General features: G+C 41.9%; 2 protein-coding genes across 2 annotated transcripts; both read right to left on the bottom strand.

Annotated features, from left to right (window-relative positions):
- Window positions 1-142: 142 nt before the first annotated feature.
- Window positions 143-13,289, bottom strand: LOC139200085 (uncharacterized). The gene is made up of 10 exons (XM_070829315.1): window positions 13,197-13,289; window positions 9,604-9,781; window positions 7,899-8,005; window positions 6,631-6,725; window positions 5,673-5,886; window positions 5,045-5,160; window positions 4,718-4,829; window positions 3,552-3,753; window positions 2,717-3,043; window positions 143-1,530 (listed from the first exon to the last, which is right to left on the bottom strand). Exons 1-10 carry the CDS (start codon window positions 13,207-13,209, stop codon window positions 1,392-1,394), a joined length of 1,503 nt encoding a protein of 500 aa, XP_070685416.1. The 5' UTR covers window positions 13,210-13,289; the 3' UTR covers window positions 143-1,391.
- Window positions 13,290-21,134: 7,845 nt separating this feature from the next.
- On the bottom strand, window positions 21,135-25,489 carry LOC139200001 (mRNA decay activator protein ZFP36L1). The gene is made up of 2 exons (XM_070829225.1): window positions 25,191-25,489; window positions 21,135-24,292 (listed from the first exon to the last, which is right to left on the bottom strand). The coding sequence occupies exons 1-2, from the start codon at window positions 25,242-25,244 to the stop codon at window positions 23,069-23,071; spliced, it is 1,278 nt and encodes a 425-aa protein (XP_070685326.1). The 5' UTR covers window positions 25,245-25,489; the 3' UTR covers window positions 21,135-23,068.
- Window positions 25,490-27,996: the final 2,507 nt, after the last annotated feature.

Below are 27,996 nucleotides of genomic sequence, written 5' to 3'. Positions count from 1 at the left end.
ATCTACTGAGCGCCTCCACAATCTGCATTTATCAATATATTAATTTCCATCTGTCACTTAAATAAGTAAATAAATGTTTGTCTGCAAAATTAAAATCAATTTGTCAACAAAACACGATGTGAAATTTAATTGGCTTCCAGTCCAAAACCTTTAATCATCATTTACAGGAGGATTTTGCCTGAGACAACGTTGTTCAATAACTTAATACACAAAACTTCAATGAATGAATTTCAGGTTGATCTTAATTTTTTCCATCTGCTCCTTTGTGCATTTCATTTTCTTCATGTTTCTCACAGTTTAAGAGGCTGACATAAACATATGACGCTGAACACACGCTGATATAAAATATTCTGTCTAACTGAAAACAATTATTGTTTCAAAGCCTTTTACGGTCTACAAGACCTGCTCCTCTATATAAAAATGTACTGTATAATCTGCTTAAATGAAATTAAACACCAGTCAAGTCACCTGAGAAAATGAATTATACAGAATGGCAAAATAAAACACCAATGGGGAAAACTTTTAGTACATGAATGATGTTTTATATATAAAAGTACAAAAACATAAATATATTCCCTCCACCTTTAAAAATTAAAGGATGACTAATATTCAAACCTGAGTCATACAAGTACACAAACCTTTGGTCCAGTAGATCAGATCAGCCGATCACAGTAGGTCCACTAAAAGTGTTTTAGCCACTCAGAGTGTTATTCTAAGTGTCTGACAACATTATGGAAAGGATCCCTGCAGAGAAGGACCTGGAAGATCCTTCTGGATTAACCAGAATTAACTATAATTTTGCGCTACTCAAACCAGACTCAGAGTATTGGACGGATTGTTTTGAAGTTCGGTTCAGGCATTCACATCTCCCTCTGGATAAACTGTGGTCACTTTGGTGATCCCAGAATGATTCCTCTCCATGAGAAAGAGAAATGAAGCCAATTTAATCCCTAAAATCAGGTGACAACATGGCGACAAGGAGGAAAAGACAAACATCAGTCAGATGATGGTAGATTTCCAAAGACTTGTCACTTAATGTTGTGACATGGTTGCAGTTTGGTTGTGTTTAGGCACCAGAACTTCATGGTTTGGTTTAGGGAAAAGAGTTTGGTTTGGAGCAGCAGGAGGTGATGGGAGATGGGAGTTATATTATGCACATAATTTAGGTAAAATAATAACATTGAGATTTGGTTTCACACGAGACACAGACAGCGACCTCCTGGGTGAAAGTCCTGTGTCACTCTTTGCAGTACGTCACCTGACTTCCTCCTTTACTTCCCTCAGAACTACAACTAGAGGTCGCCAAATAAGACAAGCAGTGATCCTCCACTGCACACGAGTAACTGCAGTAAGAACAGCAGGTCAGAGCTAAAGCAGAACACTTCGCTGTGCTACTGTGTGCCGTTCTCTGGTAGAAGTCCGCTCTCTCTGAGCACAGCGCTGACGGCTGGCGTGAGGCGGGTGCTGTAGCTCAGCAGTCGGCCGTCGTAGATCAGCTGGTCTGGGGTCAGGTGGGTTTGTTTCGGAGCTCTGCACAGACAGGAAGCAGAGACATGACACTTGACTTACAACTGGGAAGTGAGAAAAGCTGCATTAGCATATTTCCTTTAATAATAACCTCAGCGCTCCTTATAGAAACACTCCAGTCTCCTGGATAATGCAAATTCAGAACAGAAGTTAGGATTAGAATTAGGAAACCACACGCTGTAGTTCATCAAAAACTGATCCAGACACCTCGAACCCAAGCTGCAGTCGGGGCTAAAAAAAACATCCAAAGATGAGTTTAGTCTCGTTTTGAAGCGTTCTGGAGTGTTATGATCTACTAAAGTTATGATACGACATGAATAAATCCCTGTTTCTGTTATGTTAAGGCTACTTTTTCTTTTTAACCACCATGTTTAAGACACCTTCTGTGTACAGTCTGAGTCTACAATTACAAAACAAGCCTCGAGAACCCACGGTGTTAATAAGAAAGATTAAACAAAATAAAAAACTGGATAAATATATCGGGAAGCTCACATATACGTTATGTTTCAGAGATCTGCACATTATCGCACCACAACTTTTTGGTATTGATTCATATTATTATTGTTGCAGCGTTGTTCCATTAACCCTTTCATGCATAGAGGTCACTACAGTGTGCAGCTATTCAAAAGCTGTTTTCTTGAGTTTTGATGGCGTAGCTGCACATCAGCCGCTACAGTGAAGCTGCTGCATCATCTCATCCACTCAGAGTGAAGCCAAGATGGCCGACAGACAGACAGAAACACCAAGGTGCTCATTTCTTTCTGTTCAAACCTTCCATAAAAAGAAACCCTTGCAGGTCAGAAACATATGGTGACATCAAGTAACATCTAAGGAGTCATGCAGTTGCTAAATTTTCCAAGTATTTATTTTATATTGGGAGGAAATGATGATTAATCACATGTCCACTGAAGTGTACATCATGCAACAGGAGCTAGATTTGAACTAGTGGACATGTAAAAATGTCTTTATAAAATATGGGTTTAAAAAAAAAAAAGTTCAAATTTAGTTTTTCACACTTAAAGATGAATAAAACACTTAGTAAATCCTGACTGAGGTCATAATTCATGCATGACAGGGTTAACACCAGAGGCTCTCTTGGGTCACTGACTAACATATAAGATGTAAACAGTACGTTGAGTCATTATACAGCTACAGTATGTACTGAGATCAGATTGTTTGACTCGTCTACCTTGTGTGGTACATCCTCGCTATGTTCCTGGCGACCCAGGAGCAGCCTTTCTCTGAGCCCAGCAGTCCGTGGACGGTCGGGGAGAACACGGCTCGGGGGTTGACGATGATCTTGAAGTTGGAGAAATGAGTCTCAGTGATGATGGGCTCGTGGTACAGGTGAGCCAGGATGTTCACGCCGGACACGCTCTGCCAGAGGCCCGGCGGGGGGACGGCTTGGGAGGCGGGAGGAGGCAGTGAGAGGGTGTTGGGGAACACGTTATTCTCAAACATGTAACACTGGTCAGCGCCATATTTCTTCTCCAGCAGAGGCAGCAGCTCCAGCCAACTGGTAACAGAATGATGAAAGAAATAAAGAAGGAAACTGGTGACACTTTTTAAACACAACACATTTACATTTAGAAGCTTTTCACAAATGCTTTATAACAAATAATGGTGCACTGTAATGTCAAAGGGAGCATTTGTTAAATAAAATAAGATTGAGATTCATTCTTTAGATTGCTCAAAAAAAAAGTAAATGCAAACATCAGTTCCTGATACAATAAGAATAAAAGTAAGTATTAAAGATGTAAAGAAACATATCTATGTATCCTCTAACTCCTCCTGTGGAGCATCAATAATTAAATCATTTGTAAATATTATAAATAATGTATAATCATAAGGGAATTATGGTCACATTAAGATTGTGACGACCCCTCACCTCACAATTTACGAGCCTATAAGAGAGAGTTTTTCATGTTGCAGTAAAATTAGTTATTTCATTTTTTACTCCTCTGAAAAGGCAACTTCAAGTAATGCTGTTAATATTTACAAACTCTTAGGACTTCACTGGATACCTGTTGACTGACTGGGGCAGTATGAGCTCATCCACGTCCTGCAGGGCCATGTATCTGGACTGGTACATGTATCTGTAAAGACAGTCGTTGAGAGCAGGAATCTGGCCGAAGTAGTGGAGGTCACCGGGGCCGTGCAGAGGCAGCCAGCCTTGAGAGACGTTCAGAAACCTGGAGAGAGACCAGTGAATCTCCTCCACTAAACCTGGGGAGGACACGAGTTATATTAGAGGGACTCGTGTTTAGTTTAGTTTAGCATTCGTGCTGGGAAATGACCTGGTTTTCATGAATCCATACCATGTTTTGATGCCATTTATGGTCTTAATTACCTCTCTACATGGTAGTTTTAATTATTATAATTACTATAATAATTAATTACTAGGACTTTGACATCACCAATTTCTGCATTAACAGTTGATTACATGAGTAAATGTCAGAGGCGGAAGAAGCACTCAGATTAAATTAAACGTAATTAAAGGCAGTAATAGCAGAAATGTTCACTTAAGTAAAAGTATTGGCATCAAAATATGTGTATGATATTACTGGATGGTAATTATTGATGCATCAATGTGTTCATCAACAGGTGGAGCTCTTTAGAATTCATTTCTATACTGCTTGGTGCCTCAACCTGCAGCACTACAGCATCATTTCATCATTCATTATTGATTATGTTTAGTTTCACTGATCTTAAGTACAGTACTTGAGTAAATGTACTTAGTTACTTTCCATCACTGCGAGGTGAGCTGGGAAAGGCTCTGTGGTACTGATGAACCCACAGAGAATTATAATAAACTCTTTTAGCTTCTTGCTTTGGTTTTGCGGCACATTATTTATTGGCTTTGGACTGGAAACAAGTGACCTCCACTGTAATATGGATGAGTTCCAGCTATTGTGGAAACACACTGCTGTCATGGACTTGGAAAACACTGTGCACTTGTATTTTCATCCCGGACATGAAGCAGCTTTTTACCCTGAGATAGGTAACCTATGAATTTCCTCCAACTCCTCCTGGGAAGCTAAAGGAAGGAGGTCAGTCAGGCTCACACCTTTCACACACTGACCCTGAAAGGGAGTGTATGGAAAGGGGATTAATGGATACCCCTGCCGCTGTTGCTTGTGCAAACACAAATATACAGAAAAAACAAAACTCCACCTTCACCATACTGCACCTTTGTGTGTGTAGTAGTCCAGTATGCGCTGCGTTTCAGGGCTGCTGCTGGTCTTATAGATGACAACTTTGTTCACCCCCAGTAACTGCAGCATTTCTAAACTCTGGACCAGCTACAATACAACACAGGTGTTTAGTCGACAATTAAAGGTGGTCAAAAAAAAGAAGCATTGAGGAAATACTCTCTGGATCAGGCATGAAAATAACAGCAATAGAAAAGGAAGAAGCAAGATGAAATGTCTTTCAGTCAGTCCTGGTTTCTTCTTCTGCATTTCTCATTTCTGCTCCTCTTGGTCAGGAAACGTAAGAAAAAGTCATGTGACGTTACCTGCAGCACGTTGGTGAAGTCAAACATGGTGGAGAGGCAGACGGTGAAGTTATAAGGAAAGAAGTCCTTTTTCGCCTCCTGGTTCTTCACCTCCAAAAACTCCCTGTCAAGTGTTTCTAAGAGGTCACAGAGGAGAACCACAGATCTCATTTCTCTACTGTGCTGTTAAATGACAGGATGTTCAAATAAGAGGAGTTTGAAAAACATGATTTAAATCATCACCAGGGAAGATAACAAATGTATGGTGCAAAACAACCTGGTCGATACTGAGATTAAGATTTCACAAAACAAGTTAACAGTAGAGGAAACGTCAGAGTGACAAAGTCAACAGGATTCATTTCCTTTTGCCCAATGATGTTTCCAGTGGGTGATTTGAGGAGGGATGCCTCCCTGTTGTTAGCTAAATGTCCACAATGCACCCTCCGTGTCTTTTACATGCACAATTTAATTATTTTCAATGGAGAATGCATAACAAGCACACTCAAAACTGAAAGCCACATCGAGGTGACGCTCTTCTTTTTCCAGGCACCACGTCCCTGGTGAGGTGGAAGAAGCCCAACTTTTTTTTTTTTTAAATATATAGTGCCCTGCAGGTCATGTGACAAGACCGTGCAGAACCCCTCTGTACCTTCAAAGTCGAGAGCAGAGGTCACAGCAATATAAGACGGGGTCTCGCAGCCCGAGGGGAGAGGACACATGATGTCTGCCGTCCCGTACGCAAAGCCAAAATGATCAGGGTGGATGTTGCTGACTCCTTCAGAGAGGTGCAGTTGTCCCTGACAACAGATGAGGCAGCGATAGGCGACTGCCTCGCTCCTCATCACCACCGCAATAACCCGAATCTGGTACAAGAAGACAACAACAAGGATTTTATTACAACATGATGGGGCGAATGTAAACCTAAAATCTACCTTTATATCCTGACATCCTTGGACTTGTTTTTCAACATCTGAATCTAAAACTAAAAAATCAGAGAGTTTCTGCGCCCTTGATTATGTCTACATTTATAAAGTTCTTGCTTTCTTTAATATCTGCTTAAGGCAACTACTATTAGGGAATGACCGTGTTTAAGGTTTCATAAAGAATGAGGGTGAAAGTCTGTGACAGATTGCCAACTAAAAGTCAGATGCACAACACGTCCCTCCACCAGACCCTTATTTTCCTTTATTGCCCTTGCCGAGCTCCTGGATTCACTGTGGGTCTGTGAATAAGGTGTTCAGCCATGCTGGCAGCTCTGGGAGACTGTCCTTTGGAGCAGCTTTGAGCTGAATGCTAACATCAGCATGCTAACATGCTTAAATGTTATGTAAAATCAGTTCAGCATATGACAATGTTAACATTTGCCAAGTAGCACAAAGTACAGATTTGCAGCTATCTAGTTTTAAACTGCAGAATGGTTCAAGTTCCATTTTGGACGTCACAGTGGGGCTGGATGAAAGGCTATTTGTTATTGTTATGAGTTATTGCAATTCCACTTGAAGGGAACACGAGTGTTTTTGGCAGTCCATCCAACAGTTATTGAGCTATTTCAGTCTGGGCCAAAGAGTAAAACTTGGCAGAGATGGAGCCCTGCTCTCTTCACTGACCTCCTTTTTCTTTGTGCGGTGCTCCTGATATGCTGATACCAGCAGCGTCTTTGTCTGTTTCACTGCCACAATAGACACCTTCTGTCCCCGGGGAACTGCATGAGGGAAAAATGTTAACGTGAGTTAATGCCTTTAAGTACTTGATGTTATCAACAGTTGTCGTACCACAAAAGCTACTCGGCTGCACAATTCTCTGCACTCACACCACAGCAGCAGCGAACAGAAAGACAAAGGAATTATGGAGCTATCGCACAGTAAAAGGATCACTTTTACCACAAACTGGATCTTTTTTTGGTGGTTTTGGACGTCGTTCCTATGATGCAGTGGCTCTCGACCTTCAAACTGTAAATATTTTAAATTCACTATTATTTCACTGCCTAGAAGTGAAGCTGAATGAGAGAATGTTTAAGAAAGACTGTTCTGTTCACAGGTTTCACGCTATTCACTGTTTTTCTACAGTATAGACAGCAAACGGAATAACTAAATCTAGTCAGATGGGGATCCCTGAGACCACCACATATGGTCCATGGCCTGATGGGCATCAATCTGGGGGTCCTTGACACCAAAAGAGTTGAGAACCACAGATATAATGAATAATAACATTGTGGGCACTAGATTCGTTGCTGAGGTTAGGTTTAGGTGACAAAAGTACTTTGGTTAAGTTTGGGAAAGATCCTTTTTCTGTATTTAACCAAAATTATCTGTCCCTAAGCAAGTGCTTTGAATGCTACAACCACAAAAACAATGAATCACCTTTTAGTTACTACAAGAAGATTTTGCATTGCAAGAGCAATGACATTTGTTGTCAGGGTTTTTTTTTTGTGGATTATGACGCATCTATTCTTTACTGTGTATAGATAAATTCATCATGCCAATGTTTTTATTAGCAGAATGCTTCACTCGCCTTTTTATTCTTACTTAACCTTTTCTGAGTAAGATTCATGTAATGTTACTTCACTGTACATATTAAAGTCAGATAAACCTTGAAGTAAACTGTTTAACACCATTTTAAATCTTCTGGTGTGTGAAAAGGTAAAAAAAACTAATGCAATACATTCTATTTTTAACATCAAAAGTGGAAACAGTGGAAGTCAATGAGAAACACTGTGGTGATTTGAGAGTGATTATGATAGAGAAGCCCAGGAACAGGAAATAGGAAGTTAAATAAACAGCCGCTGAAGATAACAGGAAGAGGAATGTGGAAGTCCAACAAAGACGTTTTCCTAAAGACCTCAACAGTGAGCAGCATTCAGTAATGATTACTTTACCCATTTTTCCTGAACCACATTGGTGAGGCACTGTTGGTTGCACCGGTATTTGAGGTTCACTGGTTGCTGTGTAGTACTGAGTCCAGAACTGGAACGATCTGTCAGGCCTGTGGAGCCAAAGCAAACGATTGACAAGAACAATTCTTGAGGTAAGAGATTATGAAGCCTGCTGCCATTGTTTAGGTGCATTTTTAACACCAAAGAAACAAAAGAGCCTGTTATCCCAAGAAAAATGACAATCAGTCGTCTCAGCAAATGCCCGTAAACGATATAGACACAGACCTCTTGTGGCTTAAACAATTATGAGTTGATTTCCATCAGCATGTTGCACAGATTTTATCGTTAACCTGCCCGAGCGGCAGAGGAGACCAATGAAGAAAACCCAGGGACTCAGAAGAAGCACGTCAGCATTTTCTTTATTGTAGTTTGTGCATCACACTGTCAGCTAACGCACCAGCATGTTGCTCCAGCTCAATATAAAGATCTGGCTCTTCCCTCCACCGACTTAAATACCCCTGTGCCTATCAGGCACGTACCACATGATAGGTAAATCCCAAACACACCCACATGAATATATACTACATATTCATATAAAAACCATAACCAACCAAACATATATGCTAAATAGGTATAAACTAACCTAAACCCTATTTAATAAATACCCCCCTAACTACTTTACATAATTATTTACATTACAGGAAATCAAAACTCCCCTCTACCCACTTCCCACATGGCACCTCCCTCATGGAACTAATAAAAGGTGTCTGACCCCCGGGGAACTCTTTTGCCCGGGCACCCTGGGAGGAAGAGGACAGGCAGAGGTAAGTTTTTGCTCCCAGCACACAAAAAAGATAATAATTGCTCCTCCTAGTGCTCCAGTGCTCCATACAGACCGTTAATAACTGAGTGGCATAAGTCATACTGGTAGTAAGACACCTGCACCCCCTTCTTTATTTCAGGTTTCATTTTGTTCCTTGAACCGATCCCTGGATACTGTCAGGCCTACAATCTTCTCAGTGCAGTTGCTGACTGCTGAAGCATTAAATACATAACAGCAGATAATACTAATAACATTTTAACTTACTTAATATGAGAAAATACAGTGTATATGTATGATATATTTCCATGCAGTATATTTGAAATCATGGGAAAATACTCAGTGGTTAGCACTTTGCACAGCAATAAGGTTACTCGCTTTTGCTCTTTTGCTGCTGTAGCACCAGAATTTCCCCTCGGGGATCAATAAAGTATTTCCATCCATCCATCTATCCATCCATCCATCCATCTATAGGATCAAAGCTGCTGGCTGGCAGGTTGGTGGTTTGAGCCTTGAACCTTTTTGCATGTTAGTTTGAATGTTGTCCCTGAGCTTGCATGTGTATTTTCGGCTTCCTCCCAAAGACATGTAGGTTAACTAGTGACTAACTCTATAAAGTTATATATAAGTTGTCTGTCTATGTGTGAGCCCTGTGATTGGCTGGTGACCAGTCCAGGGTCTCTCAAAGTCAGCTGGGATTGGCTCCAGCCCCCCTGGGACCCTTAAGGATAAGTGGTATAGATTATGGATGGAAAATTTTCACAATTAAATACAGAAAGTGAAAGTGAAGTTCTATTAAGTGGAAACATTGCTGAGACCTGCCTGTGCTGTCAGACACAAAAAATAGTTCCTACATGGACTCCATGTTGAGCTTGTAATGTCACCAACCTGTAGGACCACAGCAGCAGGGTGAGAGAGAAGATGGTGATGACAGGACTGACGTACATCAACCGTCTCAACTTCTTTAGTTGAGATGGCAGGTGGTGGTGGTGGTGCACTGTGAACATGTTGCCTCGGTTCTTCAGTTTTGGGCTCGGATGCGCTTCCCTGATCCAGGTGGAGAAACCTGGACAAGCAGAAGTAGGTGAGTGATTCTTGTCTTTTCCCTCAGATGCTTCAGCTCCAGCTGCTCAGACGCTGTTCCGAATTAACAAACATCTCATCACACAACAGGAGAGCGGTGGACAGATCGTCACTCCTGCATTATGCAACAACCATTTAAGGTTCATGTCATGGCTACTAGTTTAAACTCTTTCAACTTCATCTTTGTCTGTCAGGTCGACATGTTGGATAATACTACGTGTCACTTTTCCTAATGACTTTATGGTCTTTTTTTCAATACAGCATGAGTTTCATTTAGTAAATTACAGTAAAATAGATGACAAAGCAGAGTTATGCATTAGGGTGGGACTACCTTGTGTCTAACTAATCAGAGGTGGGGGAGAAAAACTCATAAATCACCTCTAGCTCCAAAATGAAGATAATGATGGCTGAAAAAAACTAAGATGGAAATTTTGAAAATACAAAACATATAAATACATATAAAATAATGTTTGCTGTATCATATAAACATCATTTTACAGTCAGCAGTCAATAAGCCGTTGGTAAAGCTTTGCTCCTCGTGATTTCACTGCATAAATCTGGAATATTTTAGAACTCCAGAACTGATTTACTCATCTGGAAGTGATTGTGTGTAATATCAGTTCTTGTATTTTAGATTTTGCAAGTCTGGACTTGAGCAGGACTGTAAACTGGTTCATATGTCTGCTCATGTTTGAGGTTTTTTTTGGAGCTGTGCCATTTGGAGGTCAAGTTATTTATTAATCCCAGCAGGAAACTGTATTGTTTTTGTGAGGTCACATGAATCACAGGAGGCAGATGAACAAATGCAAAAGAACTTGTAGGCTCAATGATCATCTAGAATTTGACTAAGTACATTGAAATTTGCCTGATAGAAATTAAGACGGCCAAAGAGGAGACTAAAGTTTGAACATCCAGTCTCCCCTATGTGATGGTGCTACAAGTCCTTCATGGACAGAACACTTCACTCAGCGTTGGATAAACTTTATCTTAGATTCAGTTCTACTGAAAGAACACACAGTCAACATTACACACATACCAGGTCATTAAGGGTGTTTACATTGAGTAGAGCAGTTTGCTTAAGGGGGATTAGAAACTCAACCTGAGGCAGGTGTGCAGACAGTGTGGTGTTCTGCTGCTGCAGCCACGTCTAGGCTTCACATGAGGACAAACCTGACCACATGAACTCAATCAGTCTGATGACAGTTGTGTTGTTGATGCTCATATTGGCGGAACAGTGGCAGTTATGTCTGTATTAGTGGCACATTTGTATTTTGTTATTGGAACAAAAAAATACAGCCATAATATAATGATAAATACTACCACGTACACAACGTTAACATTAGCCTGCAGCTCTCGGACTAAATTTAATAGCTGGGAAGGATTTGACAGTTCAGTCTTGGTATACAAATGTCCAATGAGTCACAAATCCGTGGTGGTCATCCAGACATGACTGGATTTGACTTTAGGAGCACTGTTCTGTCGTCGTATGGGTCTTCTCACCACTGTTTTCCCTATGTGTTTTTGCTTTGATTAACCAGGCTAGTGTGGCAGGACACTTACTCTCCCGGGTTTGTGTGTGTCAGGTTACACTTTACATCGAGCGCAGGAAGAATTAAAGTAAAACACATTCAGTCATTTAGTTCAGTTACCCTTTATTAATTTGCAGGTTTAAATATGGGTCAATTGTTCATTCCTTTGTTTTTACTTGCCTTTCGTTTGTTCTGGCTCACCATGTGGGAGGAGTGTTTGAGAGGAGGCCGGCCCCACACCTCCCCATTTTATGGTTTAGGTGATGTCAGCATGGCATCATTGGGTCAGACCATGTGGAGGGTTTTTTTTTTTGACAAATGTTTGTTGCTAAAATACATAAATTGTTGTTTTTTTGGATTCACTATATAAGCAGTGGGTACTTGGATGCTGGGGGACTGGATTGAGTCGTGAGGGCTGTGCTGTCACAGTATAGGTTTCTTTTGAGTAGCTACAGTTTAATTTGGATATTATGTTTTTTTTTGTAAATAATTTTTGTATTTTGTAATTGGATTTATCTCATGGAGCACTGTAAAATAAAAGCACCTCGTTTGCACTCAAGAAGTCTGCCGAGTCTGTCTACCTACCACCTTCCTTGACCTGTTTGGCCGGACTACTTTACAGTATGTTTGGGCTCTCTTTTGGAGCCAGGCCTATATTATTATAAGGTAACATCACTTAGACCAGCCGCCGACAGAGACAAAGCAGGTGAGAACAGGAACAGGTGAGCATCATGTAATGTAGTTTATAGGGCCACTGTGAACCAGCCAGAGAATCTGATATGGACACGACATAGTAAGTAATACGTTTGACCAAACAGTGAAATGTAGAAGTGCTGTTACTGCGTACTGGTGAGCGTTGAGGATGTGGACTGATGGTCTTTTTTGTTACATACGTGCAGACATGAACTAAGGCAATAGAGACAGGTCTTAGAAATACAAAGCAGTGTTACTACTTTTTATACCACTCTTTGGTGGGAGTGTCACTGCCAAACTGGATCAGCAGCTCACGCCACAGACAGAAGTCAGAACATCTGAGCTTTTTTTTGTGTTGAAAGGATGGCTAGGTGCCCATATACACACTGAAACAGGTTTTACATGCTGAAGTCATCCCCCTGTTCATAATGGCCAGTAAAATATTTTAGTATTCCCCATGTTTTCCTAGGTAGTGTTTGCTTGCTGAGGGGCGACAACACAAAGAGAGAATTCAGAACTAAAAACACTTTCATTGGAAGATAACATCTGAATTCACTCTAAAACTGCTCTAAAGCTTCCTGTAGGCGCCTGACATTTGTTTGAAGACTTGAAAAATTGAATATGAAAGTATCATACGCCAAAGTGCAAATATCCAGTTGATGCTGCCACAACAACAACAAAACTCTACTGAAGCCATCATGAACTGAAATTACAGTCAAACTGAACAGTTACCTGAATGCACTGAATATTAAATCTTTCCACAGATGGGACTTGTGACCTCGGTACTTCCTGAAGTCACAAACAAGTGATTGGAAACCAGGTTCAATTCACTTATTTCCTCTTTTCTCTGTTGCTGTATGTGTTATAAACGTTACACATTTAGAGATTTTTACTTTCTCTTTATCTCACTGTGGATTGTTACTGAACTGATAATAATAATAATAATAATAATAATAATATGGTAATATAATTTATTTTGAGAATCTTTCCAGCGTCACATTACAGAAAATGAAAGTATCTGGGTCGTGTCTGCGCAAACATTCACACTATTACCACAATAAAACCACCTGGGGAAAGGTCTCGACTAAATATGATAATTTAGTTTAATATAATTTAATATGATAAAGGTGATAATATAGCTGATGAGAATTAAAGGGCAGTGAGGGTGTCGCTCACCTTTCTCCCGCATGTTAAGACATCTGCTGCTTGGAGTTGTCCGTTGGGTCTGACAGGCTAAAGGATGTTTTCCTCACAAACATGTTTCCCAAAAGTCCAGCGGAGACAGTCAGAGTCACCCAGAGCGCCGTTTGGATGATAACCTCACAGCTGCTTCTGATCACACCTATGATTAAGCGAAAGGTGGGTGAGTTTTCCTGCAGAGCTCTGATGCACCCAACAGGCTGCAGGCAGAGGAGGGAGGAGGGAGGAAGTCTGAAGGGAAAGGGCCACAGTGAAATATCAAACTGTGATTGACTGCTACTTGCTTTTGTGTGGCTAAAACTCAGTCTGCAGGTGGGATCTTTTTTATTTGTGCGTTCTACGGATGAATGTTATGTTATTTATGGCCACACAACAGGTTTTGAGGGATGATTCAGGGCGGGGCACCTTCAGTTTTAACTTTATTATCATATAAATATAAAACATTTTACAGCTGCACGTCTTCTCTGTGAGAAAATAGCTACAGATGCAATAAAGAATAAGCTTAATAATATAAGAGGATGAACAAGTGCTCACATGAATGTTTTTATTCATTTCACTTTGCCTTCAGGCAACAGAAACCCTTTTGTCCCGAGTCCCCACCCCAAATGTGTTACAATATGCTTGGGTGGGGATTGTTATCTTTAAATGGACATAACTGGGCAATAAAACTATATACATGTGCAGGAGTGGCTGGAAAAGGCACTTAGTAAGATCAATATGGGAGAGGGGGGGTCTACCAGACCAGACAGGATCCTAGGTACAGGCAGCCAGCACATAGTAGGATATAAGATGCAGGCAGGAACAGTGCACATGACATAGTGTACAGCAACATCTGTGGTGAATGTGGTCAGAGTGGAAGACACCTCCCACTGGGGGCTGTGAGGTTTTTCAGCCTACTTTACATCTATGGGTACGCCAAACTTAGTGCCAATATACTGACATTTATAGGAAGAGATGTGACAATATAGTGTTCAGATGGGTGTGACCCCATAATGTTGTTTTATAGTGACAAGACCATGTAAACACGTCTGCCACATTGATGGAAGAAGCAGTTAAGGTACAGTGACAAAGCTTTAAGACTCAATTAAGACTCAATATGATAGTGGAGGCAGTAAATGAAGTGAAATGTAAAAGCCACGATGCAGAGGTGTGTGGAGAGAGGAGGTCTGGCTAAGAACAAGCTGCTGCTGTGTCTTATATGCACCAGGACGCACACCGGGCTCAGGTGTGTCCCATGCTGCTGATTAACCTCCAACACGTCTGCACCCCTGGAGACAGAAAGCAAAGCAACAGCAGTGGCAGAGGGCCGTCGCAACGGCTGTCAAAGGGCTTCGGTGCCGCAGAAATAAGACAGTGGAGCATTTCGACAGGGCAAAACGTGACAATAATCATGTGTGTGCTAAATAGGAAATGGAAGGTGCCCGGGCGTTTCACCACACACTAACCAGGCTGAACAGGGGAGAATCTCAATAACAGAACAGGAAGGCTGTAAAGGCTGCAAAGTGAATTAAAAAAATGAAGTAGAAGAGCATAGTGTATGAGTTCTGTAGCATTTTAGAAATATGCTGCAGACAAAAACGGCTGCAGTGCGTCAAAAAAGTGGTTGCTGTTCGAGGATGGAGCCATTTATGTACAGCCAAAACTAAACACAACACACAAAAACATCCCTACAAATAGCAATCTTAAACCTAATGTGGCCAATAAATGGAGAAAAGACAAAATAAAACAACAAGGCAATGGATCGTAAATAGGCAGATCTGAGACCAGTATACACAGTTGTGGGCTATGTGCTGTAAGGTAGGTCTACTTAACCATTGTACTAAGTACAGCTTCTTTATGACGAGGTCTCTCAGTGTTCATCTGTCCTGACTCTGAAGCAGTTTATGGAAATTTATTGCATAATTTGAAACTGAAAATATGATACGACGAGCTGTAGGTTTGTTCCATGACTTTCAAACTCAGTGCCTCTTTTAATGATAAACTGACTCCGGATCATTTCGTCATTGTCATGATGTCGTGCATGCACAGACCTAATGCCACACCCAGAGGCCACAGGAACAATGTACCAAACATCCCTGTAGTACGACAACAGTCTCAGCTGCCACACCAGCAACCACATCAATGACAGAAGCTTGTTTGTGACCTGTTTCAAAAAAAATACCCACAAAACAAACACTGCTCCTCTCTTTAAGTTCCCTCATTGTTACCTCCTTGTTCCATAACTTCACATCTTATTTCCTCGTATCTACATATGCATCAGCTGATCATGTGCTGGCACACAACAACAGTAGAAAAATGGGAGGAATTACACTGTATGCTGCAGGTCTGCAGTTTTCTGCCCCGTGAACGAGTCTCACAGTGGCACAGCTGCAAAATCCATCTGTAAGCATCAGAATGAAGTTGGTCTGTCACAGTCGACACACCTGAAGGACTTTGGAGACTTGGAGAGAGCAGGGATTGCAAAATGTGACTGCACACATACATGTAAGCGTGTGAGAAGTCTGAGGGGAAGCTTGTCGTGTGTGTGTGTGTGTGTGTGTGTGTGTGTACATGTACGTCATAGACTTCCTCTGTTCTATATCAACATCCTGTGTGTCTGGAGGATGAGGAGGCATGTGCGTCTGTTATTGACGGGCAGGAGGAAACCTTCAGGGTCACAGTTCACCTTTCGAGACAAGGAGGGGTCAAGTACTGCCACAATAACAGATGCTTTCATTCATAAAGAAAACTGTGGAAGGGTCAGATGTGCGAGATGAGGGTTTTCCATCTCTTTTGCTGACAGTAGCTTTTTTGGTTTGTCCGTGTAGTCTGCGTGGCTTTGCTATTGTCCTTGAGTTTACAGTAAAAACCTTGGCCTTTGTTTAATAGATTTTGGCAATAAGCCCATCAGTTCTAACATTTTATTAACTAGCTTGAACTTGCCACGAATTCCAGTCATCTGAAACTTGGTTAGATTGGCAGTAAGAGTCAGATCAGATTTATTTCTGCAGTGCAGTCCAGTTGTAACAGGAGTCTTGCTCCTGTGTACTGCACGAAAAACACTAAGATGCAAGGGCATGGGTATATGGACGGTAGGGACATGCACTGTGGGGCCGAAATCTTGTTGACACACAAATGAGCTTTTAAAATCCTGGAGTTTATAAAAGAATGAAAATGACTTAATCTGTCACTGATGCGAATATGCGCCGCATGGATATTTAAAGAGGCTACTTCCCCAAACAAAAGAGGACGGAAGAGTAAATAAGGTTCACATTTGTGTTGATTCAGCAGGGAGAACATCACCTGAGAAGAGGTGAGCTACAGCAGAACAAACATTTGAGAACAATACAGAGTGCTGGCAGTTTAACTGGATTATATTCTATTAGATCGCCTGACGTTTTCCGCCTTCCTCCATTGTTAGTGTGCTTAATGGTTGTGAATAAATAGCTCCTCTGCCTCTTCCTCAATCAGAGGTGAAAGTTAATGGTTTTGACTTTTATCCTGAAACAGGAAGACTGCATTCAGAGCCAAAGGAAGTCGACCCCACACATATCAGATGGAAGTGCACAATAGCTCTGTGTGCGTCAGGGATGTAGCAGTTATTCATCCCCAGGTAGTGATTTCAGCTCACATTTTCTACTAATTCCCAGAACCTCTTCCTCTTACCTTACTCCACCGTGTTTCTCCGTCAGCTACTGTATGAGGAGGAGTAAGATTTTACTGAGCTGGCATGTGAAGGCTAAACTATGTTTTCAAAAAAGAGGAAAAAAAGACTGATTCCGGGTCAATTTGTATTCGAATAGTTCTGGTTATTGTTTCTATTGAATAAGGATTACAGGTAAAGTGTAATTTAATCAGTTGGGCAGAAATGGTACACACAAAGAACGAGACTCAACTCAACAAATGACACTTAACTGGAAAAAACACGAACACAATGATAAGACACTGCTCATTGTTCCGGTGGTTTTCATAAAATCTGTCCTTAGCATTCAGTAATATTTAATCTGAAAGTGATCTGGTGGCTGAACTGGAAATTCAGAAAGCTGAAGGCAGGTTTGTTTAGTACACATGAAGGTGAAACTGAAGGTGAGGTGAAGCGAATTACTCATATATCTGGTTTATTCAGATGCCTTCACCTACTCTAAACACTAAGAGATATTTCCTGTATATTCTTATTTCTTATTTTAGTTACCACAAATGCTCTTTTTGTAAATTCATTATTCAGGTTACGATTGTTTTATGTTTTGTAGAAATGACTAATTAGTCCATGTTTTACTGTGAAATATTTGATGCTTTGGTTTAGAATGGAAACGTCTGCTAATAACTCACAGCCGTCTGAGACTATACACTGTTTTCTTAAAGGCCTGTGACTCTCAGAGGCAGGAGGCCACAGGTGTAACCAGGTATAACCAGGTGTAACCAGGTGTAACCAGGTCTTTGCAGTTTGGGTGTGGATGTGATTAAGGGTACTGGAATATCTCCTCTCTTCATGGATAGAGGTGAATTGAATGCATCAGTGCACACACACACACACACACACAGAGACTTGGGTGTTTTACCAAAGCTTCCACTAGGTGGCATCACCTTTACATCTCTACATGGCAGCTCTGTAAAGAGAGAAGCTCTGGGATGAGGAAGAAGACAAAACTATTGCTGGCTTTAACGATACACACTGCAACGGTTTGTTATTGGTCATCTATAATACCGTTGTGTTGGTTTGTGTAGGTGATGTGTTGAGTGCAAAAATCCGTAATCGTGATAAAGTGTACATGTTTTAAACTCAGATTTGTGGTGAGCACAGAGAAACTTTCCTCCTTCCTCAGATAAAAGTGCTCCTCCTCTGCACGTACATCTTTCTGCACAATCAAATATGCAAATGAAGTAGTTAGCAAAATGCATTTTTGAGCAGTGGGCGACTTTAAATGATTGTCAGCCAGATTTCTTTAGTTTGCAGCTTCCTCAATACTGTTAGCAGGTGATGAAAGTCCAGTTATGAGGTACTGTACTCTGCTGGAGTGTTTCCACGACATCTCAGAGCACATTATTGTACTTTTTACTGCACTTCATTTATTTGGTGTTTAAAGACACATGATCTAAATTACACGACCTAGCATTACTAATATATCTTGTAGTACAAAAAGTGGCCAAACATCGATGAACTACAACACTGAAATGCTCTTACACGTATTTGTTAGTGAATGGAATAATATAATAATCTGTGAAATGGGCACTTTTACTTTTGATTCTTTAAGTAAGCCGACATTTTACTTATAATACTTTTACTCGAATAGCATTTAGAATTCAGGACCTGTAGTATTTTAGACTGTAATACTTTTGTAAAGGTCTTTTTGATCTAAGTAAAGGATCTGAATACTTCTTCCACCACTGCAATGTTCACATGTTTACAGGATATAAGATAAGTTTGGGAAGCACTAAGGCTTCTGTCTGCTAACCTCCTAATCTAGCAAAGAAACAATACAGTACAATATTTCCATCTTTGTATACAAACTGAAAATACTGCGGTTGCACTACTTGACTGAATGCACCTCCCACCTCTGGCAAATACTTCCAGGCCAGCAGCAGGTAACATACTGGTTTTAATTGGCTGCGAACTCAACTGTAACTTCAGCACAACTCTGCTGTTTCATTTGTGGGGGATTTGAGGACATTGGGAATTCAGAGAGGCCCCTTCACACACACACACACACACACACATTTTTACACACATGTCCCTTTAAACTTCACCCCTTGTTCCCTCCTGAGCTACCTGTTAATCAATAATTCTTCTTTTTCACATCTCTCTCTCTCTAATCCTGACACAAACCCTTTCCTGCTGCTGAATTCTCCCAAATCACTTAATTCACCCATTCACCATGCCTATCCACACACACACACACACATACACACAGGGAAGCCGCCCCTCACCCTCTCTCCCAGGATGATTCCAGTCCATTCCCAGTGAGCAGCATTAGCATACAGATGTTCCACTGAAAAGGGAAAGCAGGGAAACACAAAGGGCCTGCATGACCAGGAGGGGAGGGAGGGGTCGAGGGGCTGCACAGGGATGGCCCTTGGCCTTTTTAAGGTCTTACACACACACACACACACACACACACACACACACACACACAAGCACGGGTATTGAATGGTAAGTAGCCATGGGGGTTGTGGGAGTCTGCTCCTGCTTCACTCTACTGTTATTCATTCACCAGAGGGAAATCCTCAGCCTGCCCACTGCTGAATGCCAACACACACACACACACACACACACACACACACACACACACACACACACACACACACACTAACTGCCTCTTCTGCCCGAGTGCTGACACAGAATGCACACATGGATGTAATTTTTAAGTAAAAATACTTTGACTGTAGCTTCTGAAATTATTTTTTCTCAGTTTAATGTATGTTTAAAGAAAGAACTGTAGAAGTTCTCTGTTGTTGTTTTACAATATAAATGTCTCATACGTTCACTTATACAAACCAACAGCAATCATAAGAAGAATAAACATTTTTACGTGTTTCTCACCTGATATTCTAGCACTCAAACCATAATACATCAATAACTTAGTTGTTTATTGTTTGTCCTTGTATTCTAAGTCCTGCTGGAGTGACAGCAGATTGTTGTTGTGTTTTGGTTTTTGGTGGTAACAAAATTTTGAGGTATTTGTAAAAGCTTAATGTTATTACACTACACCTCACAGGGAAACACGGTATTTTTTACTCCGTTATATTTATCTGACAGTTGTAATGACTTTGCATATTAAGATTTGACATAAAAACATAAAACACGACGTGTTGTTATTGTATATGAAATTAGCTCCACTTCCAGCAGCAGCTACATGAGATAACATTTAATAATATAACACTCTGCAAAGGGCTGTTTAAGTGTATTATGCTGATTCTGTACGTGTTATTTCAAATGCAGGAAATTGAATTGCAGTTTTTATGTAACCAACCAACACACACACACACACACACACACACACACACACACTCAGGGGAGGACGTCAACTTCTGCTCCACTTTGTGTGAATAGATGGAAATCAGTCACAAGTATCTCTGTGTCCCATTGTGTGCTGGGAAGCCTTTGTTCGAGCATCTGTTGCCCAAACATTCTCCTCAGTGTCACTCACTCTAAATTGGTCTGTTCAGACGAGTTGCAACAAAACTCACTCCTCTTCCCACCCAACAACACAACACACACACATAAAACACACACACACACACACAAGAAGGGGAGGGCTGAGAGATTCCCTGAACGCAAGTAAGAGAAAGAGTTAATCTTTGTTTCTTTTGTGTGCCAATGAGACACAGATGATCGTAAAGGCCCTGGAAGCAGTGGCAGCATTTTAAAGTGATGCTCGTGGGAACATTTGTGTTACTCCGTCACGTTAACCCCAAAGATTTCCTGCTAACTTTTACTGCACTTACATTGAATTTGATTCCCGTGGCTCACATTTTACACAGAATCACAAAACCAGTACTGTAGATGTAAGCCAATGATGGCAAATCCAAAGACACATTAAGTTCCCGTTGAAATCAGTTAGTACTGGGAAGTGCAAGTATGTAATTAAGCACTACCTTTGAATGTGCATCCCCTGTTATAGATGAGTGTTTGCAGAGAGGGACACTGTGAGACAGGTTGTGCTTAAGCAGGGACATGGATATTAAGAATATATGTTCTAAAGAACATGTTTTCAGAGTGGATGTTGGATTTGGAGCTCTTTATGTGGGAGGAGAGAATGATTGAGCACAATATCAGTGTTTCATCTCATTCTTTTGTATATTTATATTTTGCACTGATGCAAATGATGTAATTCAGAGGAAAATGCAACAAAATGACACCCAAGTGTAACTGAGATACAAGACAGGCCGGCTCTTCTTTTTCAAAGACTTTTATTTTGAAATAAAGATGGACAAATATATTAAGATAAAGAGCTAGGATATCAACCCATGGAATGTAAACAATAAATGCACTTAAATTATGTAAAACAAAACAAAACAAAAAAAAAAACACAATATCAAATAACACAATATAAGTTTTGCTTTGAAAAACAAAATAAATAAGACTTTAAGTTAACAAAAGTTACAAAACAGCTTGCTGTCGAGTCAAGCTAACAATAAGCTACAGCAACAAGCAACAAGAATCGTCTCTGGACTCATCGGGGCAGGTTGAGTCTATTTCACGATGACAACAGACAATAAAAATCTTGCCTGCTTTCGTTTGAACTCACTTGATTTCACCTGCCGCTCAGAGTGTTAGCCAGCTAGCTAGTGTGCAACAGAGGTCGACCTACAAACACATTGTCATCAAGGCAACTCTGATAGATAAAGATCAACTATAAACAACGGTCACCTTTTCACCTGTTTGCTCACACAGAAGAAGATAGCATGCAGGATTTTAAACAGGAATTTGCACACACTACGACCACAGTTCAGCAGTACAGAAGCCCGAATAGACGCTCAGATTAGTCACACGTGTAAAATGAAATATTAACAGTTTTCTTCCTTTTAATGGTTGTGTGGCTCCCAAACTGATGGCCATAATGTACCCACCCATAATACACCCACATTTTCATTCACCGCCGCTGACTCACGCTGAGGCTATGAGCGTGTGGCGATCTTTCACCACCATTTTGCTTCGTATTAAGATAACAGCACTAAAACAACTGGAAAGGGTTATTACAGTCAGAGGGGTGAGGCGGCTTAACGGAGAGGAGAGTAGACTCGCTGCGTGCTCACACCAAAAGCAGAAGGTAGTGGATGTTTCCCAAAAGTTCAGATGCAGTGTCACCAGCAGACGTCGCCAGTTACCGAGCTGCTTTTATTGTGAAAACTCAGCGAGTCTTGATTACTGCCAGGCCTATTAGCCAATAAGGCAACATACATGTAGAATGCCAAAATGTGTTTCTCCCTCCTTTTCTCTCCTCTCCACAAGCCCTCTTAAAGCTACTGGATGGCGTAAACCAAGCAGACGGACATCATGAATTTACAAGTAAAGCATCATTTCTCTGGTATTAAAGAAAATGCATAAACACAATCATGAAGCAAACCAACAGAAAACAACAAATTATACAAAAGGCAATAAATAAGTCTAAAAAAGTGTTAAGCTATATTAACAATAATCGTAACACTGTATATTACCGGTCATGGCTAAAGGCTAGGCTAGGTGTTAACAGTACTAGGTTAGGGGAATTCTAACATCAACTTTGGTAACTAGAGAGTCAGTGGGTTGCCTATACTTGTGCTATTTTTGTTGCCAAAGCAGTTTAGCTGAATCCTTGCCAGGCAGTTAAATGGCTGACAAATACAATCAAGTGTCCACAGCCATACACCCAATCAACTAATCAATCATACACAGGGCCAACAGCACTAATCTTAAAATCCTTCTTGAGTCAGGGTACAGGAAATTCTCACACAGAACTTCCCACCGTGCAGGAGCTAAGTGAAGTACCCTCCAAGTATTCTCTAAAAACGGGTATACAACAGTATACAGCAGTAACAATGGCATAAAAGAACAACCTTACGGAAAATAACAATAAACAAAAAGAGAAGTCAGCTAAAACTGGACGAACACTGAGCAGTGCTACAACTGCTTGGATGAGAAATGCAATATGCACAAAGTTAGGTACGTTTACTTGGCTGGATTAAAGGGGGAACTGAAAACCTAATGATTTAATCCTCTGTGACTTGAACTCTGTTTTAAAGTATCTAGTTTCTGCTTTATTTAGACCCTATATTGCTCTTTTTGTTTTTGGACTGGACACAAAAAGTCAACATCAGATCCCGGTCACATAGAGTAAAACAGTTAGATCACCTATCCCTGATTAAATTCAGCCCTACAGTAAAACCCTTCCCTACTCGTCGGAAACAGAAAGGCGGCTAAAGATGGGTAGGCGCCGGCCCTCGAAGCTTGGTGACTCTGTGCCGCTGGAGGAAGAGCTGAGTGAGCAGGAGGAGGTGTAGCCTTCTTCAGAGAGGGAGTCAGCAGAGGAGCAGCGCTGAAGGCCAGGGGGGGGATTCAGGGAGACCGACAGCTGCTGGGGGAGGTGGTATGAGAGGTTTGGGTTTTTGGAGGTGAAAGTGGATGTGGGTAATCTGGCGCTGACCGAATCGTTCACGGCATAGAAGCGCATGGCCGAATCACCGCCGTCACCTGGCAGGTCGGAGGTGCCAGAGAAGGGGTAGGGGCAATGCTTCAGCTGCCCCGGCTCAGGGAAGAGAGGCGAGAGGAGTTCTGGGCTCCCTATGGAGGACGGAGGCGGGGAGACAGAGGCGGCCCGAGTGAAGAGGAGGGAGGAAGGCTGCAACTCCTCCACCTGTTGGAAAGTCTGCGGAGAGGAGGAGAAGCCTGCGAAGCTGAAGCTGTGACGAAGCAGAGGAGGCCTCGGCTTCTGCTTCTGTGGCGGCACGGTGCTGCCGCCAGCCTGGAGCTCGTCGGCGTTGTGGATGAAGTGGCAGCGGGCGCCGTACGGGCAGAAGCCTATTGTGTGGAAAGTGCGACATGGCTCTGTCTTGTACTTGGGGTGCCTGCTGAGGCCCCTCAGCTCGTCCATGCCGTGGGCGAACTGACACTTGGCGCCGTACTTGCAGGTCCCGCTTTCCTCATAGGTGCGGCAGAGTTCGGTCTTGTACCTGGTGGAGATGTGAGGTGAGGGGGGCTGGGGTCTGGAGGCGGAGGGGGAAGCAATGGAGGAGAGAGAGTTGCTGCTGATGCAGAGGCCCGGTGGAGGGGGCACCAGTGGCGGGGACACGTTGGCCATTTTGTCCTCTCTGCCTGCCAAGCCGCTGACGTTGCCCTCGATCATGCTGATCGAACGGTCGACTCTGAAGGGGATGTGGCTGAGCGAGGAGCGGGGAAGCTGACCTTCCCTGCTCCACTGCTGGGTGGGGGGCATGCTGAGCCCCCAGCAGGGGTCGGTCACCTCAGAGCTGTTGCTGCTGTTGAACTTGGAGTTGGGGAGGGTCACGGGGCAGAGAGAATGACGACGCTGGAAGCCTAGGACTCTTAGGCTGTGCTGCTGCCGTTGCTGCTGTGAGCTGGTAGACGAGCCATCTGTTGCCTCCAGGCCACGGAAATTCTGTCACACAAAAGGAGCGGAGAAGAAAGGATGTGAGCTCTCTGCATTCCTGGGGCACTGGAGCAAGACTGGCAGGGCCAAGTCGAGCTGAAAGAAGATTTTAAAGCTGCAGCTAAACTAATAGGGCTGATTAATTAGACCAAAAAACTGTACTCCAGGAGGACTATGTTTTATCTTAATAACATACTGAATGCTAATTTTCAGTTTAATGAAAAAAAACAAACATAGAACTTTAAAATTTTGTCAAAATTCACAAAAAAAACCCAAATTCCAAGTGTTTTCATGTAGTTCAGTCATCATACTTCAGCCATTTATACATTCAGCATCATACTTCAGATTCAGCCATTATACTTTCATATGTGCAAAATACTCTACAGTTTATAAAGCAGCAAAAAATATATATTTATATTATCATATGAACAACATCTTTTTAAAAAAGCTGCTTTGAACCCCAAAAAATGAGAAACTACAAAACATATCCTGCAGTTTTAACCTTATAGTTTAGGAAATCCTTTTAAAACAAACTCCACACTTTAGATTTTCACTTTTCATGCAAAGAATACAGTACTTAAAATCATTCTCAAGCTCTAAACCAAAAGCTGCAGATAAAGATGCAAGTTGAAATTTACCTACTTTTTCATTTCAAAAACACTGAAATATATTACTGCAGCATTAAAGGGACCGTAGCCCTGACTGAACACTTAATCTATCAGTTAATCAGCCATTAGTTTTAAAACTTTTCACCACTTCATTATCTCACCCCACATGAAGAAATATTGGCATTATCTTCCTCTAGTTTAGCCTAGGCAAGAGCTGCAGCCGGTCACAGAGACAGTTATACATATGTGGCTTCCTGGTTTATATGTTTGAAGGTTCTTGTGTCATCAGTTGCTCTCACCTTGCAGAACTCCTCATCCAGTTCCAGGAAAGGCGTTAGAAAGTCGGAGGGCATGTTTAGCTCCACCGTCCTCGCTGAGTGCAGGAGCTGGATGTCTGATCCCACAGTTGAGGACGGCTGGGGAGGACAAAAAGTTTCTGAGTGTGAAGAGAAGGGCAGAGAGACGGGGAAGCAGTCTGGTCTTCGGGGAGCTGCCACGACAGAGAGAAGGGTGTTTTTTGGAAAGGGGAAGGGGAGAGAAATGAAGAAGTCAGGTCCGATGTGAAGGAGCCAGGGAGTTGGGAGAAAGAGCAACGTGACCCCAGGAGGAAAGTTCCCCGACCATCTGTTGGAATCCGCTTAAATAGTTGGGGAAACCCACCCATACACACCCACCCCCTGCCTGTATGCTTCAGGGGGCAGGGCAGGGAGTGTGTGTGTGTTAATGTGTGTTAATTTGTGTGTGTGTTGTTGGGAGGGGAGGGTGGGGGAGTATGGGGGAGGGGGTCCTGCATTGTAATGGTGTGCTGGGGGGCAGGGTGGGCACAGAAAGAAGAGGAGGGAGTTGAATGAAGCTACTTTTCTACCCATTCATTACCAAATCCTTGAAGATGCATTCTTCTTCTTTTAACAGGCTGTCCCCTCACTTTGTGTAGGATCGATACAGCTAAGGAGATAATGACGAGTGTTGCGAATACCAAACACACTTACTGTGATTAGTGCAGTTTAAGTGCAGCAAAGTTGTAGAAAATAATTAAAAGTGTATTTGACACGTACACGTGTGTAAAAAACAGCTTTCACTGCTGTTATTGGTGCTGTTTTATCCCTCTAAAGGTTTTCAGTGACACAGCATTCAACTTATTAGGGTGATCAAGCTGGAAACGCTAAATGGGAGAAGATCAATGCAACTTGTTTTCCTTTTTAATAGATAATTTGCCATTAGAAGCTAAACTTCATTTTATCTGTTGATACTGGAGTTCTGCAGCACTGGAGTTTTACTCACTCTCTGTTGAATACTCAAAAAATAATGTCTTTATTGATAGAATTTATTATAACCTAGGGTAAAAACAATTTAGAAATATGTCAGAGATCAATCAAGGTTTCTATAATGATCTTTTACACACCAGCTGCAAAAAAGAAGTTCAGTGATATTGTACACAGTGATACAGGATGGAAAAGTTTAATTCCAACACATATATATATATATCCTCGACCACTAGAGTCCACTTGCAGATTTTCTGTGTAGCGTTTGCACCTGTGACATGAGCTCAAACTCATCCCGACTGGAAAATCCAAAACGCCCACAGGTGTAAATGGAGTGTGAATGTGTTAGACTCACGACCTGTCCAGGGTGGACCCCACCCAGGTTTGTGTGTAGTCACTTTGTGTTGGAGTCAAAGAAGCCTTGCAGGCAGAAAAGATGTAATTGGTCAAAATACAGACAACAAAAAACTGAAGTGACAAAGTGATGAGACAAATGGCTGCTGCTATTATGAAGCCTGTTGCCGTCTGAACTGACAAAACAGCACAAGCTGTCCACATTAGCGAGCATGCTGACCTTCCTTTCGCTGCTGTGTGCTGTATATAAACTACCTTTTTTACCTTTCAAGAGTCGAGATGCATTAAATGTCGTTGTTATCTCAGTATGTACTTTACATTCATGGCATTGCATTAATGAGAGATAAGAACAAGCCCTGACATGTGGGTCAGTGATGCTGCAGCCACTCCCTCTGCGGTGACGTTTCATCGTCACGGTGTGTCATTTCAAAGCCTGTTGTTGTGTTGAAATGCAAATTGAGGTCGGTATGGATAGCTCAAAGCTACCAGGGATGGAAAAGTTTCAACTGTTCACTGTTACCCACTAATATGTGGGACAGAACAAAGAAGGTTCCAATGGGTCAATGTTGGATTTTCAATTTGGGGCCGTGATTGTGCTCCCAATCTGGGTTTTACAAAAGTCAGTGGTGCAACACAAAGGTGTCTCCTGTTGGTGGAGACTTGAAGTTCTGACAGCAATCCGACCCTTCTGTTCTGGATCAGAGAGATGCTTGAACACGTAATGTCTACCGTATACATAAAGCTTGTAAAACATGACCAGGTAAAGAGAGAAAATGTGATGGCAGCTCATCCTTAATGTCTGTCCGCTCTAATCCAAGTCTAAACCTGATGCTTGTGCATGGTCACGTATGGACTGAACCTGTTACCAATACCAATATGAATGTGTATTTTCCTCAGAGGGACTGCTTGGTCCGGAGTCTGCTGCTTGTTTGTCAGTATTTGGGTTAAGAAGGGTTAAGTTTAGGTTCCTACTGTCACTGAAACCATGTGTTGGTGGAACCTGTTGTTGTGTATTGTACCATTTGAGACTCCTTACAGTGGGAGCACCGACGCATTTCAAACAGTTCAGTTGATGTGCTGTTTGTGTTGTGCATTGTGTCTCTGTATGGACACTGCAGGGATGTTTCAGACAGTGTTGAGCCCATCAAAGAGTCCAGGAGGCACAGGGAGGAAGTGTAAACACTGCAGTGTTTACTGTTCGTGGGATTCAAACAGGAAGACAACTTTATGTCGCCTCTGACTCTATTCATTCTAAACTAGTGCACTGCCCGCTGTGGAACAGAAGGTACTGCTGCAGCACTGTGGAGAACCGTTCATTGATCGAATGAACAGTCATTGAGAAAAGCAGAGAACACAAACACACACACTCACACAGTTACTTATTCTTCCCTATCACACAGCACCGGTGGTGCTTTAGAACTAAAATATATTAAAGTTGATTTTATCAGACAAGAGTGAAATAATAAAACAGTAGCAGCGCAGCACTTCC

This window comes from Pempheris klunzingeri, chromosome 4, assembly GCF_042242105.1.
Source record: "Pempheris klunzingeri isolate RE-2024b chromosome 4, fPemKlu1.hap1, whole genome shotgun sequence".
NCBI classification, from domain to species: Eukaryota; Metazoa; Chordata; class Actinopteri; order Acropomatiformes; family Pempheridae; genus Pempheris; species Pempheris klunzingeri.
This window is presented reverse-complemented; position numbering and strand designations above follow the sequence as displayed.